At 46.4% G+C, this 15,453-nt stretch overlaps 1 protein-coding gene across 1 annotated transcript in view; it reads right to left on the bottom strand.

Moving 5' to 3' along the window:
• Positions 1-656: 656 nt before the first annotated feature.
• LOC149995612 (uncharacterized) overlaps positions 657-15,453 on the bottom strand; it is a 30,135-nt gene continuing 15,338 nt past the window's right edge. Inside the window, exons 2-4 of the mRNA XM_090259502.1 lie at positions 14,542-14,610; positions 7,778-7,904; positions 657-3,400 (exon numbers count right to left, since the gene is read on the bottom strand). Of these exons, the coding sequence (XP_090115628.1) occupies positions 1,161-3,400; positions 7,778-7,904; positions 14,542-14,589 (2,415 nt within the window). The 5' untranslated portion in view covers positions 14,590-14,610 and the 3' untranslated portion in view covers positions 657-1,160. The remainder of the gene's footprint in view (positions 3,401-7,777; positions 7,905-14,541; positions 14,611-15,453) is intronic.

Here is a 15,453-nt window from a genome sequence, read left to right as displayed (position 1 = left end):
TAAGAAAGGTCTGCCCATGCTTGTATGGTACCTTGTTGAGGTCATGGTGCTGCTGATTGTCAGGGATGAGCGTCTTGTAAAGTGCATCCGGCAGATGGAGCTGTCCTAAGACTTCTCCAGGTTGTGCATGCGCCCCTGGATAGTGAAGGTCAACTGCCAGATGACCTGTTTTCCACTTCTGTGCATGAGAAGCACTTCTTCCCGGTGTGCGTCCTCAGCAGCACGATGAAGTGCATCTTGTGGCTTAAGTCCTTTACGCAGTCCCTGCACACATATGGATTGTCCTAGGTGTGCATGCACCGGTGGATGGATGGTGAGGCAGGAAAGTCAGGAGAACTGCTCCCTGTACACAGCAGGTGGGATGAACTTCTACATCGAGTGGATCCTTAGAGCTTCTTCTTGGGCGACTTAGAGCCTTGCAGAACTCCACTCGGTCACATATCTTCTCCATATGTGCTTCTTCTGGAGCAGTATGAAGTTCGTGTTCTGGCTAAAGACCTTGCTGCAGTCTCTGCATGCGAACGGTGTCTCCCTGATGTGTACGCACTGGTGGATGGGGAGTTTCGAAGACTGGAGAAACTGCTTCCCACACGTCTGGCACAAGTAGGGCTTCTCCCTGAAGTGAATTAGTCGGTGATTCTTTTTTTCTCCTTTTTTTTTTTTGAAATTATATTTTATTGGTTATATTGTTAGTCGGTGGTTCTTAAGGGATGAGTTACAACTGAGAGCCTTGCCGCAGTCTTCACACATGTAAGGCTTTTCGCCTGTGTGCGCGTGCTGGTGGATGGGGAAGCTTAGCTGATAGATGAACTGCTTCCCTCACGTGGTGCACGAGAAAAGACTTCACCCTGCTGTGCACCCTCTGGTGTAGAACAAGATTGCCTTTCTAGCTGAAGCCTTTTCTGTAGTCCCTGTACACAAGTATTTCTCCCTAGTGTGTGTCCTTCGCTTAATGCTGAGGCTCTCATTCCGTGTGAAGCCTTTTCTAAAATCCCCACATGCAGAAGGCTTCTCCACAGTGTGTCCCCTGGTGTGGGCTGACGCTCCACTTCCACGTGAAGGACATTCCACAGACCCCACATGCATAAGGCTGCTCTCCGCTGTGTGTTCTGTAGTGTACGCTGAGGTAATCTTTCCAGACAAAGGCTTTACCACAGTATTCACATGTGTATAGCTTCTTCCTGGTGTGAGTCCTCCTGTGCAGGATGAGTTTCCTGTTCCGGCGGAAGACCTCGACACAGTTCTCGCGTGTGCACAGCTTCTTCCCGGTGAGTCCTCCTGTGCAGGATGAGGTTCTTATTCTGTCCAAAGGCCTTGCCACAGTCCTTGCATGTGTATGGCTTCTCCCCAGTGTGAGTCCTCTGGTGCAGGGTGAGGTTTTTCTTCCTGCTGAAGGCCTTGCCACAGTCCTCGCATATATATGGCTTCTCCCCAGTGTGCATTCTCTGGTGCAGGATGAGGTTCTGCTTCTCGCTGAAGGCCTTACCACAGTCTTCGCATGGGTACGGCTTCTCCCCAGTGTGAATTCTCTGGTGCACGATGAGATTCTGCGTCCTACTGAAGGCCTTTGCACAGTTCTCGCATGTGTACGGCTTCTCCCCAGTGTGCATTCTCTGGTGCAGGATGAGGTTCTGCTTCCGGCTGAAGGCCTTGCCACAGACCTCGCATGTGTACGGCTTCTCCCCAGTATGAGTCCTCTGGTGCAGGATGAGGTACGTGTTCAGCCTAAAGGCCTTGCCACAGTCCCCGCATGTATATGGCCTTTCCCCGGTGTGCACGTGCTGGTGGACATTGAGGTTCCTCAGTGAGGAGAATTTCTTTTGACAGGTGATGCACGAAAAGGACTTATCGGTGCTGTGCGTCCTCTGGTGCAGGATAAGGTTCTGGTTCCGGCTGAAGGCCTTGCCACAGACCTCGCATGTGTACGGCTTCTCCCCAGTATGAGTCCTCTGGTGTAGGATGAGGTACGTGTTCAGCCTAAAGGCCTTGCCACAGTCCCCGCATGTATATGGCCTTTCCCCGGTGTGCACGTGCTGGTGGACATTGAGGTTCCTCAGTGAGGAGAATTTCTTTTGACAGGTGATGCACGAAAAGGACTTAACCGTGCTGTGCCTCCTCTGGTGCAGAATAAGGTTCTTGTTCCGGATGAAGGCCTTGCCACATTCCTCACAGGTATATGGCTTCTCCCCGGTGTGCGTCCTCTGGTGCTTGATAAGGGTCCAATTTTGGCTGAAGGCCTTGCCACAGGCCTCGCAAGTGTACGGCTTCTCACCAGTGTGCACGCGATGGTGGACATTGAGGTTCCTCAGTGAGGAGAATTTCTTTTGACAGGTGATGCACGAAAAGGACTTCTCCCCGCTGTGCGTCCTCTGGTGCACGATGAGATTCTCATTCCACCGGAAGGCCTTGCCACAGTCTTCGCATGTGTACGGCTTCTCCCCAGTGTGCACCCTCTGGTGCCGGATGAGGTATTGCTTCAGGCTGAAGGCCTTGCCACAGTCCTCGCAGTTATGTGGCTTCTCCCCGGTGTGCGTACTATGGTGCCGGATAAGGTTCTCCTTCCGGCAAAAGGCCTTGCCACAGTCCTTGCATGTGTATGGCTTTTCCCCGGTGTGAATCCTCTGGTGCAGTATGAGGTACCTATCCTGGGTGAAGGCCTTGCCACAAACCCCACATGTGTATGGCTTTTCCCCGGTGTACCCATGCTCATGGGCAGTGAGGCCCCACAGAGAGGGGAATTTCTTTTGACAGGTGGTGCATGAAAAGGACTTCTCCCCGCTGTGTGTCGTCTGGTGCAGGATGAGGTTCTGGTTCCGGCTGAAGGTCTTGCCACAGTCCTTGCATTTGTATGGCTTTTCCCCGGTGTGCATGTGCTGGTGGGCAGTGAGGCCCCACAGTGAGGGGAATTTCTTTCGACAAGTGGTGCACGAAAAGGACTTCTCCCTGCTGTGGAGTATTTGGTGGATCCTCAGGAATGAGTTATAGGTGAAAGCCTTGCCACAGTCCCCACACACAAAGGGCTTCGTCACTGCGAAGAGTTTGGAAGGGGAACTGAGGCTTGAAGCACTTGAGTTATTCCTAGGCATTGTGGGTGGGTGCTTTCCTGCTCCTCTCCATCCTTCAGATTTAGGTAGGTACGACAAGGGTCTTTGCTGGACAAATACCTTAAACTCACGACTTTGAGGGGCTAATGCTTGTGACGTGTCCAACCGCCACAGACAGGTCGCTGGGCTCCCCTGTCGCCATGCCACCCAGTCACCCTGTGTCTCCGCTACTTCATAGGCACGACCCCAGGCAGCATCCCTCGTAGATTCTCCTGCCACCACCGCAACAGAGGGTCTGTCTTCCCAAACGTCGTCCTGTGGGTCCGATTCTTTCAGGTCAGGTCTACTCTCCAAGTCTGAGGGGTTGGAGTGGGAAGATAGGATGGTATATGTGCAGTTAACAACACTGAGACATGACAAGGCACAGCCTCAAAGCAGGGAACAACCTGTCATGGGGGCAGTAGGAGTTGGGAAGCAGTGAGGTGAATCAGGGAGGTGAAGGGAGGTTAGCTGAGACCGAGAAAGGTCCCACTCGGAGTGGCGGAAAAGTGGTCAGTGGAGCTCACAGATGGGTGGATAGATCCCTGGATAGAAAGAGGAGGAAGGCGGGCTTGGAGGAGCGGATCTAAGGTTCCTGCTAACCCAGAGAGTGTTCACTGCACCTGGCTCCTCACTTGCAGGCCTCATTCTAATTCACCTAGCTGGCTGTCCTTTCAAACCACTCACTTCTATTAAAAAGTATAAAATAACAACCGACTCACATCTGGATGTGATGATAGTCGTGTCTTCCCAACCAAGCTCCCCACAACCTACGTTGCTCAGGAGCGGCCTGGCCTTGGCTGATGACTCCTCACGCTCTTCTTTGCACACTTGTCCTTCACTACTGACCACAGCAGCTCCAGTCCCTTCCTGTGTGTGTCCCATGGAGTCCTCAATTTCTGTTTCCAGTTTGGGGTTGTCCTGAGTTCTGGACATGCACCTCACAGGCCTACCCAATGCTAGAAAATTTTGAAATCTTATACAATAATCTCATTGAAAGAGTGAAGGTCCTGCCATATGGAACTCTCCTTCCTAGGAGACAGCCTAGAAAGCGGGAATGGGGAGCAGCGGTCACTTCCTCACACTGAACACCATACTAGCCCCACTACACTCGGGTTAGAGACTGTCCCCCGAGTCACGGGAGTCTGGAATTCAGTCTCATCTCTATGCTGACACCGCCTAAATGGATTTCGAACAGGACGTCCTGTGTGAGCTCCCGTGAGACTCCCGTCTCCGGTATCACAAAGCAAATGCACTGTATGCAAGACATGTGCATTTGGAACCTTCGCTCCCAAATAACAGAGAGGCCCACCAGAGAACCGTAGAAAAATAAGTCAGACACCCAATGAGTGACACCATATGATTCTACTGATATGAGTTAACTGGAATTATCAAATTGATAGGGACAGAACGTAGGACCTGGGTGCAGGGATTCAAGTAGGGGATGGGGAGGTGCCACTTAGAGGGGACAGATTGTCAGTAGGGGAGGATTATGAGTTCTGGAGGTGTATGGCGGTGACAGTTGAACTTAATGTGAATGTACTTCATGCCACGGAATTGCACCCATAGAAGCAGTTCAGCCCTGGGTGATGTGTCTCCGTGGATTTAGCGCTAGCCAGCGAATCAGAAGGTCACTGGTTTGATTCTTGATGAGTGCACATATTTGGGTTGTGGGCCATGTCCCCATCTGGGGATGTGTGAGGGGAAACGCATCAATGTTTCTCTCTTCTTTCTCCTTCCCTTCCCCTCTCTCCAAAATAAAATATTAAAAAGTTCAGTAATATATTTTATGATAGGTATATTTTCTACCATTAAGAAAATGAAAAACTTAAATTTAAAAGGAAGAAAAGATTTAGTAGTCATCCTTGACTCACCCCTTCCCACTTACAATCAGACAGTTAACAAATGCCATCTGGTATGAAACATGAAATGAACCAGACCTACCCATCACCCCTTGTGCCAGCACAGAGCGCCAGACCCACTCTTACAACGCACGGTCCGCTCCATGGGAAGAAAGTCTCAGGCGTCAGATCAAACCCACCAGCACTTTCTCAGTGCATGGTGATCACAGGCAATGTCTTCCTCTCCCCTGATTGCTTTCTGACATCAACTGCCACTGTTCTTTGTTTCCCTATGATGTCCTTGTCCAGGCCCAGTGCTTCCAGCCTCAGGGCCTTTGCACCTGCTGTTCCCCTGGCTTTCCCATGAGCGCTCATCCTGAGGCCTCAGAGAGCCTTTCTCCCCACAGGGGAGAAAGTGGAAGGGAAGCTCATGCCTGGCATTCTCTCCCCTGCTACACTGTGAGCGCTCGTTAACAGTGCGCTTTACTGATCTGCATACTGCCAGCTCCCGAAGAGGAAAACTGTCAGAAGAAAGCAGAGTAACTCTTCATGGCTTCGGTTCTGCAATGGTACCAGCAATATGACATCGAAAGCACAAGCAACAACAAAATAAAGAAATTGGACCACATAAAACTTAAAACAATTGTGTTTCAAATGATGCCATCAAGGAAAAGTCTCCCAATAGAATGGGACAAACAATTGCTGAACGTACATCTGTTAAAAGATTTGTACCAAGAATTAACAAAAATAGAATATGGAAATAACTTTCCATCTTGAAGGATATGGAAGCAACAACCATCCCTAAATAAACAGGCAAAAGATTGAACCAGACATTTCACTGAAGAGAACAGACCACTGACAAATGAGCACCTGGAAGGTCCTGAGAACCAGCTGTCAGCTGGGCTGTGGTAAGACTGCTCACCAACAAGAGTGGCTGCAGTGAGAAAGGCTGAGCATATTCAGTTCTGACAAGCACACGGAGCAGTGCAATGCCCAGCGCCTGCTGGTGGAAGTAAAAATGAGACAACTGCTTTGGGAAAAGATGGGTTTTCTAAAAAAGTTATATATGCACCATTGTATGACCAAACCATGATCAACAAAAAGGACATCTAGTGTCTCCAGAACATTTTCAAGAACTGCAAACAACCTATATATTTATCAAGTGAATTAATAAACATGGTTGTCTCTACATAAAGTAGTATTATTACTCAAAAATAAAAAGAAGTTAACTATTGACCTCGCTGGCTGACTAAGTTGGTTGGTTGACCCTCATGATGTGCACAAAAAGCTTGTGGTTTTGATCCCCAATCAAGACTCGTATGGGAGGCAACTGATCAATGATCTCTCGTGCTCTGTCTCAAATCAATAAAAATATTCTCAGGTAAGGATTTAAAATTTTAAAAAAGGACAGAAAGGAAGGTAACTATTGATATGTATGGACAATGTGTTGAACATCTAAAAAAGTGAAGCCAAGGGTAAGAAGTGAAAGAAAGAAAAAACAAAAAGGAGTACGGGCTACATAATCCCATATATATCACCGTCTGGAAGAGGCACACTTAACAGCAGCGATATAAAGCAGAGCACTGGTCACCGGGGGAGTGAAGTTGGGCGAGAGAAAAGAGAGTCTTTGGGTTACTGGACGACTCTGCTGCATCACAACGATTACTTCCCAGGTGAACATAAATGTCAAAAAACATCAAATTGTTCAGATCAACTATGTGCAGTTAATTGTAGGTCAGTTAAACTTCCAGAAGTGCTTTATACAAATGTGCCCATACTCTCCTTCTGAAAGTTAGTGTTTTTCCTAAACAATATTGTCCCAGGACCTCCTTCTGTATCAGTGACCACAGAGTGCTCATCTTTGGAGATCGTCATGATTTGCACAGAACTGATACACCCTGATATGTTCTGTCAGTCTTGTATGTGAGCATACAGGGCATTGCTGTTTACTTTTCTTTCTCTAAAATACTCTGCACACTCATTGGAATATTATCAATGGATATATCCTAGAAATGGAATCATTAAATTTGGTTGATAATACAAAACTGTCTGCCCAAAGAGCTGTACTTTATGCTCCTAAAATGAGGAGTTCCTTTCCCTAGAACATCATATTACAGGAGGCTGTTATTGTTTTTTTTTTTTTCCTTCTAAATCCTTACCAAAAATGTGTTTAGACAGGGAGAAAGGGAATGGGGACAGAGAGTGAGAGGGGGAGAAAGGGAGAGGTTAGAGGGGTAAAAGAGGGAAAGGAGGAGAGGGGGAGAGCGAAAGAGGGGCAGAGGGTTAAAAGGGGAGAAGGGGAGAGGCGGGAGAGAGAGAGAGAGAAACATGGATCGGTTGCCTCCCATATGTGCTCTGCATAAGATCAAATTTGAAACTAGGTTATGTGCCCTGCCAGGGAGTTTAACTGGCAACATTTGGAAGTACCAGACAAAGTACAACCAACTGTGCCATGTCCGACCAGGGATGTTCTTCTTTTTCATGTCTGTGTACCTCAGGGGTGAGAATTGTATTTCTATGACTACATTAGTACTTCCATGATTAGTAGTGTTTTAAAACTCTTTATGAACTGTAACTGTGCACTTCTATCTATATGAACCGTATACTCATCAGCTTGGTCCACCTCTATCATTCACAAGTCTTTTTTGGAAAAAAGATGCTCTTCACATATTTACAAGCCTATGAATGTTTATGCATGCGGTAAATACTCTTCCCCACTTCCTCAGGTATGTGGTTTATTTTTAGCCTCGAGTAGCCTGGGCACTACCTACACCGATCTGTCCATCTTTTCTGTATCTGTGTCATCCTGAGTGACAGGCAGGCGGTGAGTTATGCAACAAAGCTGCCACTTACCCAGCGAGACCAGGTTCCAGTAGATCTCCATCATCACCTCTCTGTACAGATCCTTCTGCGCAGGCTTCAGCTGCTGCCACTCCTCCTGGGTGAAGTCCACCATCACGTCACTGAACGACACCGAGCCCTGTGAGAGGAAGTGCAAACCACTCACCACAGGGCCCTCCTCAGAGGGGTTGGGAGATGGGGCCTAAAGGGCTGAGAGGATCAGGAAGGCACACACGATAAATATAACGCGGTGTCTGCAAGGTGCAGAACTCTGAAGGGTATGACCATGCGGTGTCCTCGCTGTCTGAGTACATTAGATGGTCCTCGGACTGACAAACTATGGGGCTGTTCACCAGGAACAAAATGAACCCCATTGAACAATGGGCAAAGGGCCTGAATAGCCACTTCTCCAAGAGGACATACACATGGCCAACAGTTATGAAAAAAGCTTAATATCAGTAATCATGAGAGGGCTGCAAGTTGAAACTCAATGAAATATCACCTCATACTTGTCAGACAGAAACCCGTGTATGGGACTCACGATCTGCTCAATGCCATCGTGACTAGTGCATGAACGTTGGCATCTCAAGGAGTGTCCGGGAAGCTGGAAGCTGTGGTCTGTGGTGGGGCCCTTGGAGGGACATACCAGGTAGGGACGTGTGGGTCAAGACCTGAGGCTTAAACAGCAGTGACAAGCACTGAGAATGCAGACACCATGACCCCGTGCCTGATGATGTGGGCCAGCATTCTGTGGACCGAGACACGAGGATAATGATGTCACCACAGCAGTAACGACACCTGTAACTCAATAGGCTATTGCTCTGTTCAGGGTTTTAGTGTAAGCCATGCTGCTGATTGAGATTTGTGTTGACTTCCTGTGTTGAGTGCTAACCTCTAATGTCTCAGGATGGGACCTAATTTGGAAACAAGGTCATTGCAGATGTACAGAGTGAAAATGAGGTCACACCGGAGAACTGTGGGACCTAAGGCAACAGGACTAATGTCCTTATAAAGGGGAGAAATTTGTGCACAGAGACATACACGCAGTGTATGTCACGTAAGGACGGGAGCTTCTGTGCCAGGAGCCATAGAACCAGCAGAGGCTGAGTCACATGGCTGGAACACCCTTCCCAGTGACCTCAGAGGTGGCAGTGACCTGCTGATGCCTTCAGTTCCAACTTCCGGGACCCAGAACTGTGGCAAATTGATTCCTGTAGTTCAAGCCTCCCCATCTGTGGTGCCAGAGCAGAGGAACATATCTGTCGTTGACCATGAACCACACACAGCTCACCTTCCTGGAGAGTAGGCCGCACTTGCCAGCCAATCCATCAGAGTTCTGAGTACCTGCCAGGGACTCTGGACTCACCCTGATCTCCTGTGTCCTAGGACCACCACCACATAATGATGGTGCAGTCCAGGGCAGTCAGTGGTTAATATCTGTACTTGGGAGCCTGTAATGAATGGCTGGCTCTGCTCCCCAGCCCCGGCTGTTTCCACAGACAACTGACTACCTTTCTGACCTTGATTGATCAATGAACCCCATAGTATCAACGTACCCCAGGTAGCTGTTACGAGGGAGAATGATGTAACACATGTGTGATTCCAGTGTTGTAAGGCTGCTGGATGCCTTCAGTAATGGCAGCTACTGCTCTTCTCATGCTATTAACTGGACATTTCATATACATCTTCAATAGGCTTTTAATCCTTAATACAATTTCATATTATTATTATTTGAAGATTTGCCCAGTCAACCTTTGAAAAAGCCCAGGTAATAATTTCTTTCTTTTTTAATTCTGTTATGAAGATACAGTACTCCGTCTTTATATCACAGTATACTTATTGCGGCCTCACTATATCGCGGGATTTTAAAAAATATTATATTTAATTATTTATCGTGGATTTTTCGCTATATTGTGGGACTTTGCAGTACTGTACAGTAAATACTAAAACAAATGTAAGGTTCTTCACGGATTTTCACCTATTGCGGGGGGTCTGGAATGTAATACCTGCAACAAGTGAGGGATACTGTATATTGATTTTAGAGAGAGTAGGAAGGACAGAAACATCAATCAACTGTCTCCCAAACACACCCTGAGACAGGATTTGAACCTGAAACTTTTTGGTATATAAAATGATGCAGCTACAACGACCTAGAAACACAGCAAAGGAAGGTGTATTTTTAGAAAAATAAGAAAGTAATTACACTAAAAGAGATTAAGGAAAAGAAATGGAACCCTTAAATCCAATCCACATGAAAATGACAAGCATTGGAAAATCCTAAGCAATGTTGGTAAAGCAGGAAAACAAATCAACAATTACGCACAAGGTAAAAGTGAAGATATCATGGTGCATCCGTCTTGGAAAACAGTTGGATTCCCCCCCCTTTTTTTAAGTATATTTTATTGATTATGTTGTTAGAGTAGTTACAATTTTTCCCCCCCTCTGCCCAGTAACCCACTTCCTCCAAGGAATCCCACCTGCCTTAGTTAATGTCCATGCGTTGTGCATGGAAGTTCTTTGGCTTCACCCTTTCCTATATTATTCTTAACTTCCCCCTATTTTGTACCAATTGATTATGCTTCTTAGTCTCTGAACCATTTCCCCATTGCTCCCCCACCCCCCTCCCAGCTGATAACCCTCCAAATGATCCCCATACCTATGATTCTGTTTCTGTTCTGGTTTTCTTAGTTGGGTTTTGATTTTATTTTTTAGATTCAGTTGTTGATTTTGTTGTCATTTTAGTATTCATAGTTTTGATCTTTTTCTTAAGTAAGTCCCTTTGACATTTCATAAGGGCTTGGTAATGATGTACTCCTTTAGCTTCACCTTGTCTGGGAAGCGCTTCATCTGCCCTTCCATTCCAAATGATAGCTTTGCTGGGTAGAGTAATCTTGGTTGTAGGTTGCTTTTCATCACATTAAATACTGCTTATCAATCCCATCCTGCCTGTAAAGTGTCCTTTGAGAAATCAGCTGATAGTCTATAGGCACCTTCCTGTAGGCAACTCTCTGCCTCTCTCTTTATCTTTCACCTTTGGCATCTCAATCATGATGCATCCTGGTGTGATCCCCTCTGGGTCCAGCTGCCCTGGGAACCTCCACACTACCCGGACCTGTATGTCCGTCTTCTTTGCAAAACTTGGGAAGTTTAACTCAGTTTTTCCAATTCTGGCTTCGTCATTTTGCACTGGTTCACAGTTTTATTCTTCCTTATGTTCCAAATCATTGATTTGAACCCTGGATTCCTTCCCTTCACCATTGGTTTTGTATGTATTTTCCTTCGTTTCACTTAGCATGGCCTTCACTTCTTCCCTTATGCATTTGCTATACTCAAGCATATTTGTCAAGCCTGTGAGCATCTTTATCACCCGTGTTTTGAATTCTGCATCTGTTAGGTTGTCTATCTCCTCATCTGTTAGGCTGCCTCTTTGTTGCTTAGCTCTCCCACTGGAACCTTGATCTGTTTCCCGTTTTGGGCCATACTTCTCTGTCTCCTAATTCTGACAGGCTCCTGTGTTTGTTTGCCTCCGAGTCCCAGGTAGAGCTGTCCTTCCTGTTATGTTGTAAGGGGCGGACCATAGGGATTTGTCAGTACAGGGTGCCCTGTTTCACCACGTTGTGGCACTCTATATGGAGGAGGCATCTGATAGGTAACAATGCCGCGTGCCCAGCACTCGCCCCTTTTCCAGGCACGTCTCCCACTTCCACACTGCACTGGCGCTTCTCTAGCTGCTGCCCTGGCAGTAGTTACCAGAGTGGGTGGGTCTGCGAATCGTTCCAGGACCATAGGGGCCCTTTACACAAGCAGATTCTGCTGACACTGATATTTTCTGTCTCGACCTCAAACCCCACTGGTCTGCACAGTCAGAAGGAATGAGGCTTGATTTACCCCAGTGCAGGGACCATGGGCTTCGAGGTCCGGTGAGGAGCTGGGAACACTCCCCAGGTATCCCTCCTGACTTTTTAAAACATGTGACTGCATTTTCAGAGGCCTGCCGCTACTGCTGACACAACACCATGTCTTCTCAGTCCCAGCTCCACACCTCCCCCTGTCTGGATGAGTATTTCTTCTTTATGTCTTTGTCTGCAGGACTTCCATGCAGTTTGATTTTCTGGAACTTCTGGTTGTTTCTAGTTTTCAGGTAGTTGTATTTCTTTTTAGTTGTGGAGGGAGACACAGCGTGTCTGTCTATGCATCATCTAGGCCAGAAGCCTTAGTTTTGAATGGATCTCTTCTTGAATGGTTAAGTATACTGTTACCAAAGAAAACATAATTTCCTCCACTGCACTCAAGAAAAATGAGAAGCTCAAACACAGAACTGTCCATGAATGTACATAGCAGCATTAGTAATAACAAAAAAAAAGTAGAACCAACCCAAATGTACACCACATGGTTTACCTGTACAAAGATATAGTATAGAGCCATGAAAAAGGACACCTATTATAACATAGATGTACATCAAAAACATGAAGCTCAGTAAAAACAGCCAGACATAAAGCCAAATATGTGATTGCATTATTAAGAAATGTTCAGACCTAGCCTGTTTGCTCAGTTGGTTGCAGCACTGTCTGTACAACGAAAGGTTGTAGGTGCAGTCCTGACTGGGGCACATGAGGGGGACAACAGATGGATGTTTCTTTCACACATCGATGTTTCTCTATCTCTCTTACTTTCTCGATTCCATTCACTCTCAAAAGAATTAAGCTCTTAAAAATAATAGAAGCCTTCAGATTCCTGTAGACCAGTAAAGCATATGATAAATAATTTTCTGTTCAGGACCATTCTGTATGGTTTCAGGAAACATAGTCCAGCCGCAGGCTAGGTGCACACACCGCCACCCCGAGAGGCCTATTAAAGCTTCATCAGAAAAGCAGGAACGTAGGAGAAGATGACTCAAAGGTCACTTAGCAGGTTCCCATGGGAACTACATTTAAAGAATGCATATTATGCTTTAGAGCTTGCCTTGCTTTTCTTATCTTAGTTAACTATAAACAGTGTGTACTAAAAATGTATGAAGCCTTGCACCTGATGTCAGTATGGCATCAGGATGTTTAACAGACCCTGACAGAGTGGTCACTGTGTTCTTTACATTGATATCTGTAATTAGTAACTGTCAACTGTAACCCAAGCGTCTGAAAGTTTATTTATGATTCATAAGTCTTGACATTCTATCTCCCAAATCCCCTCCTCAATAAAAGGGAACAGGAGAAAGCATTCAACGTCCTTCTCCACAACAGAAATTTGCAACCTTTCCTCCTTTCAGACAAAAGACAGTGTCTTGCGTAACTCTGCTCTCATCCATGACCCTGAAACCTCTGCTGGAGAGGGAGTGTACACCGAGGCGGGGCGCTTGAGGTAGAGAGCCTTAATTTGCCAACCTGCAGAACTGGTGGATAAACATTTCCTAAAATTCAAACCTCAGAAATGATGCTACTCACAAAGAGATCATGTGACATCAATTTTCCTACCACAAGATTATTTTATTACACTTGTTATTTATATGTGATACATAATAAGAAAGGAAAAATGGCCAAAGTGAAACAGTGGCAGCCCCTGCTATACTGTGGTGAGAAAATAAGTTCCAGTCCGTAACTTTAAAAATTTCTGAAAGGCCTTTAAAATACTCACCCCAGCACAAGTTGTACTGGATCAGTGAAGTGAATTCCATGTGAACCGAAGGGTCACGGTTTGATTCCAAGTCAGGGCACAAGCCTGAGTTGCTGGCCAGGTTCCCAGTTGAGGGTGTGCAAGAGGCAACCCATCGATGTTTCTCTCACACATTGTTCTGTGTTATCCTCTTATTTCTCCCTCCCTTCCCCTCTCTAAAAATATAAAAAAATCTTTACACAGTTGCTCTACCTCCAGTGATAAAAACATAAAAAAAAGAAAACGGGCAAAAAATCATGCAAACTGGAGGGGAAAGTTGCTTCTTTGCCCTAGCCAGGAGGCTCAGTTGTTTGGAGCATTGTGCCATACACCAAAAGTTTAGTGATTTGATCCAGAGTAGGAGGGCACGCAAAAGGCAACCGATTGATGTTTCTCTTACACATGTGTTTCACTTCCCTCCTCTCTGGGTAATACTTAATGAACATATCCTCGGGTGAGGAAAACATGGAAACATTTATGCACAGACAGATATAATGTGGTAATACGAGAGACATTCTTTCATTTCTTGACGAATTCATTGATTTTATCTCCTATTTGTTCTGGCCAGGGAATGAACCTACAACCATGCTTATTACGATGATGCTTGAACCTACTGAGCGACATGTATATATTTTTATTATAACGAATTTCTTGAATACAAGAAAATTTATAGAGAAGAATACGACACATAGCCATCCACTAAAAAATCACAAAACTTCAAGGTGACAGCTGCCAATGTTCACAGATTCCTCCCCATGGCCATCCTCTGATTGTCCCCTGTGTAATTAGTACTGTCTGCCCATTTCTCAAGGTCCCTCATCCATCAGGTCCGGTCCAAGGCCTCTTTCACTAGATGGAACATGCTTAAGATGCCACTGCCAGGTGCTTGCCAATGTTTCCACAGAGCCTCAGTGTAGGACAAGGTCACTCCTGAGATAATGTGTTCCATGTGGTTGAGAAAAGTCAGTGTCAGTACAGTAATCTACCACCTTATGGTGGATACAATTCCTGGAGAACAGGCCTGAGGCCTGGCACTTAGGCCCTGCATGGGGCAAGCGTGTGACAGTGAATCATTCTTGTCCAGAAGACTGACCCTAGGAAATGATCTGAAAGACATTGACATGACTCACCTGCACCTTCTCAGTCAGTTCCTGGATGGCCATCCTTCCAGTGCCCATGGTGACTGAGGGACGGGCAGGCTGTGCAAAGGGAGAGAAAGAGTAAGGCACAGGAAGAAATCAGATCAGACCTGCCTCACAATGCAGACAGTACAGATAAACATATCCTATGGAGAGAGGCAGACGGGGACATGTACACAGGTTAACTGTGAACGCATGCCGGGGGGCATATGGCATCCAAAGCCTTTGACAAATCTCTTATTTAATACTTATGACACTATACAGGATTGGAGCTATTTCCAATCACCTCATTTCACAGATGAGGAAACTGAGGCCCAAAGACATAAGCCACACAGACAAGACAAAGATGGCATTAAGGCTGGGTCCAATGGCTCGGTGCACTCGTCACACCAATACAGTGACACTTCCCCAACACGCACACACACACACAGACAGACACACACTACCAGTTACACAGCCAGTACCAGTGCCAGTCAGTGGATCTGACTGTTGGAACCAGGCTCGAGGAGACACCATAGCACTGCCTCCACCTTGAACGTCTACCCCAGATCTCGTGCAGTTACTGCGAGGTTCAATCATCAGTAGGGAGCCTGGCGCCATGAGGCACACAGTAAGAACTCAGTCCACCCCTGGTCAGTGGCTCAGTTGGTTGGAGCGTTGTCTGGAACACACAAGAGTCAGGGACAATCCCTGGTTTGTGGTTGGGGCCTACGTTGCCAGATTCTTCCCCTAACCCAGGTCACATTGTGACTGGGAAGCACCTAAGTGATGTTTCTCTTTCTCTCTTCTTCTCTATCTAAAATCAATAAACCTATGAACGATGTTTATCTTAGCACTGTATCACTGAAGCAAATAACAACCAACCAACCAACCAAAGAACGATTTTTGTATAGGACAGAAGGC

The sequence above is a fragment of the Furipterus horrens genome, unplaced genomic scaffold, assembly GCF_987537825.1.
Source record: "Furipterus horrens unplaced genomic scaffold, mFurHor1.1.pri manual_scaffold_13, whole genome shotgun sequence".
NCBI classification, from domain to species: domain Eukaryota; kingdom Metazoa; phylum Chordata; class Mammalia; order Chiroptera; family Furipteridae; genus Furipterus; species Furipterus horrens.
Note: the sequence above shows the minus strand (reverse complement) of the source record. Positions and strands in the feature narration are given on the sequence as shown.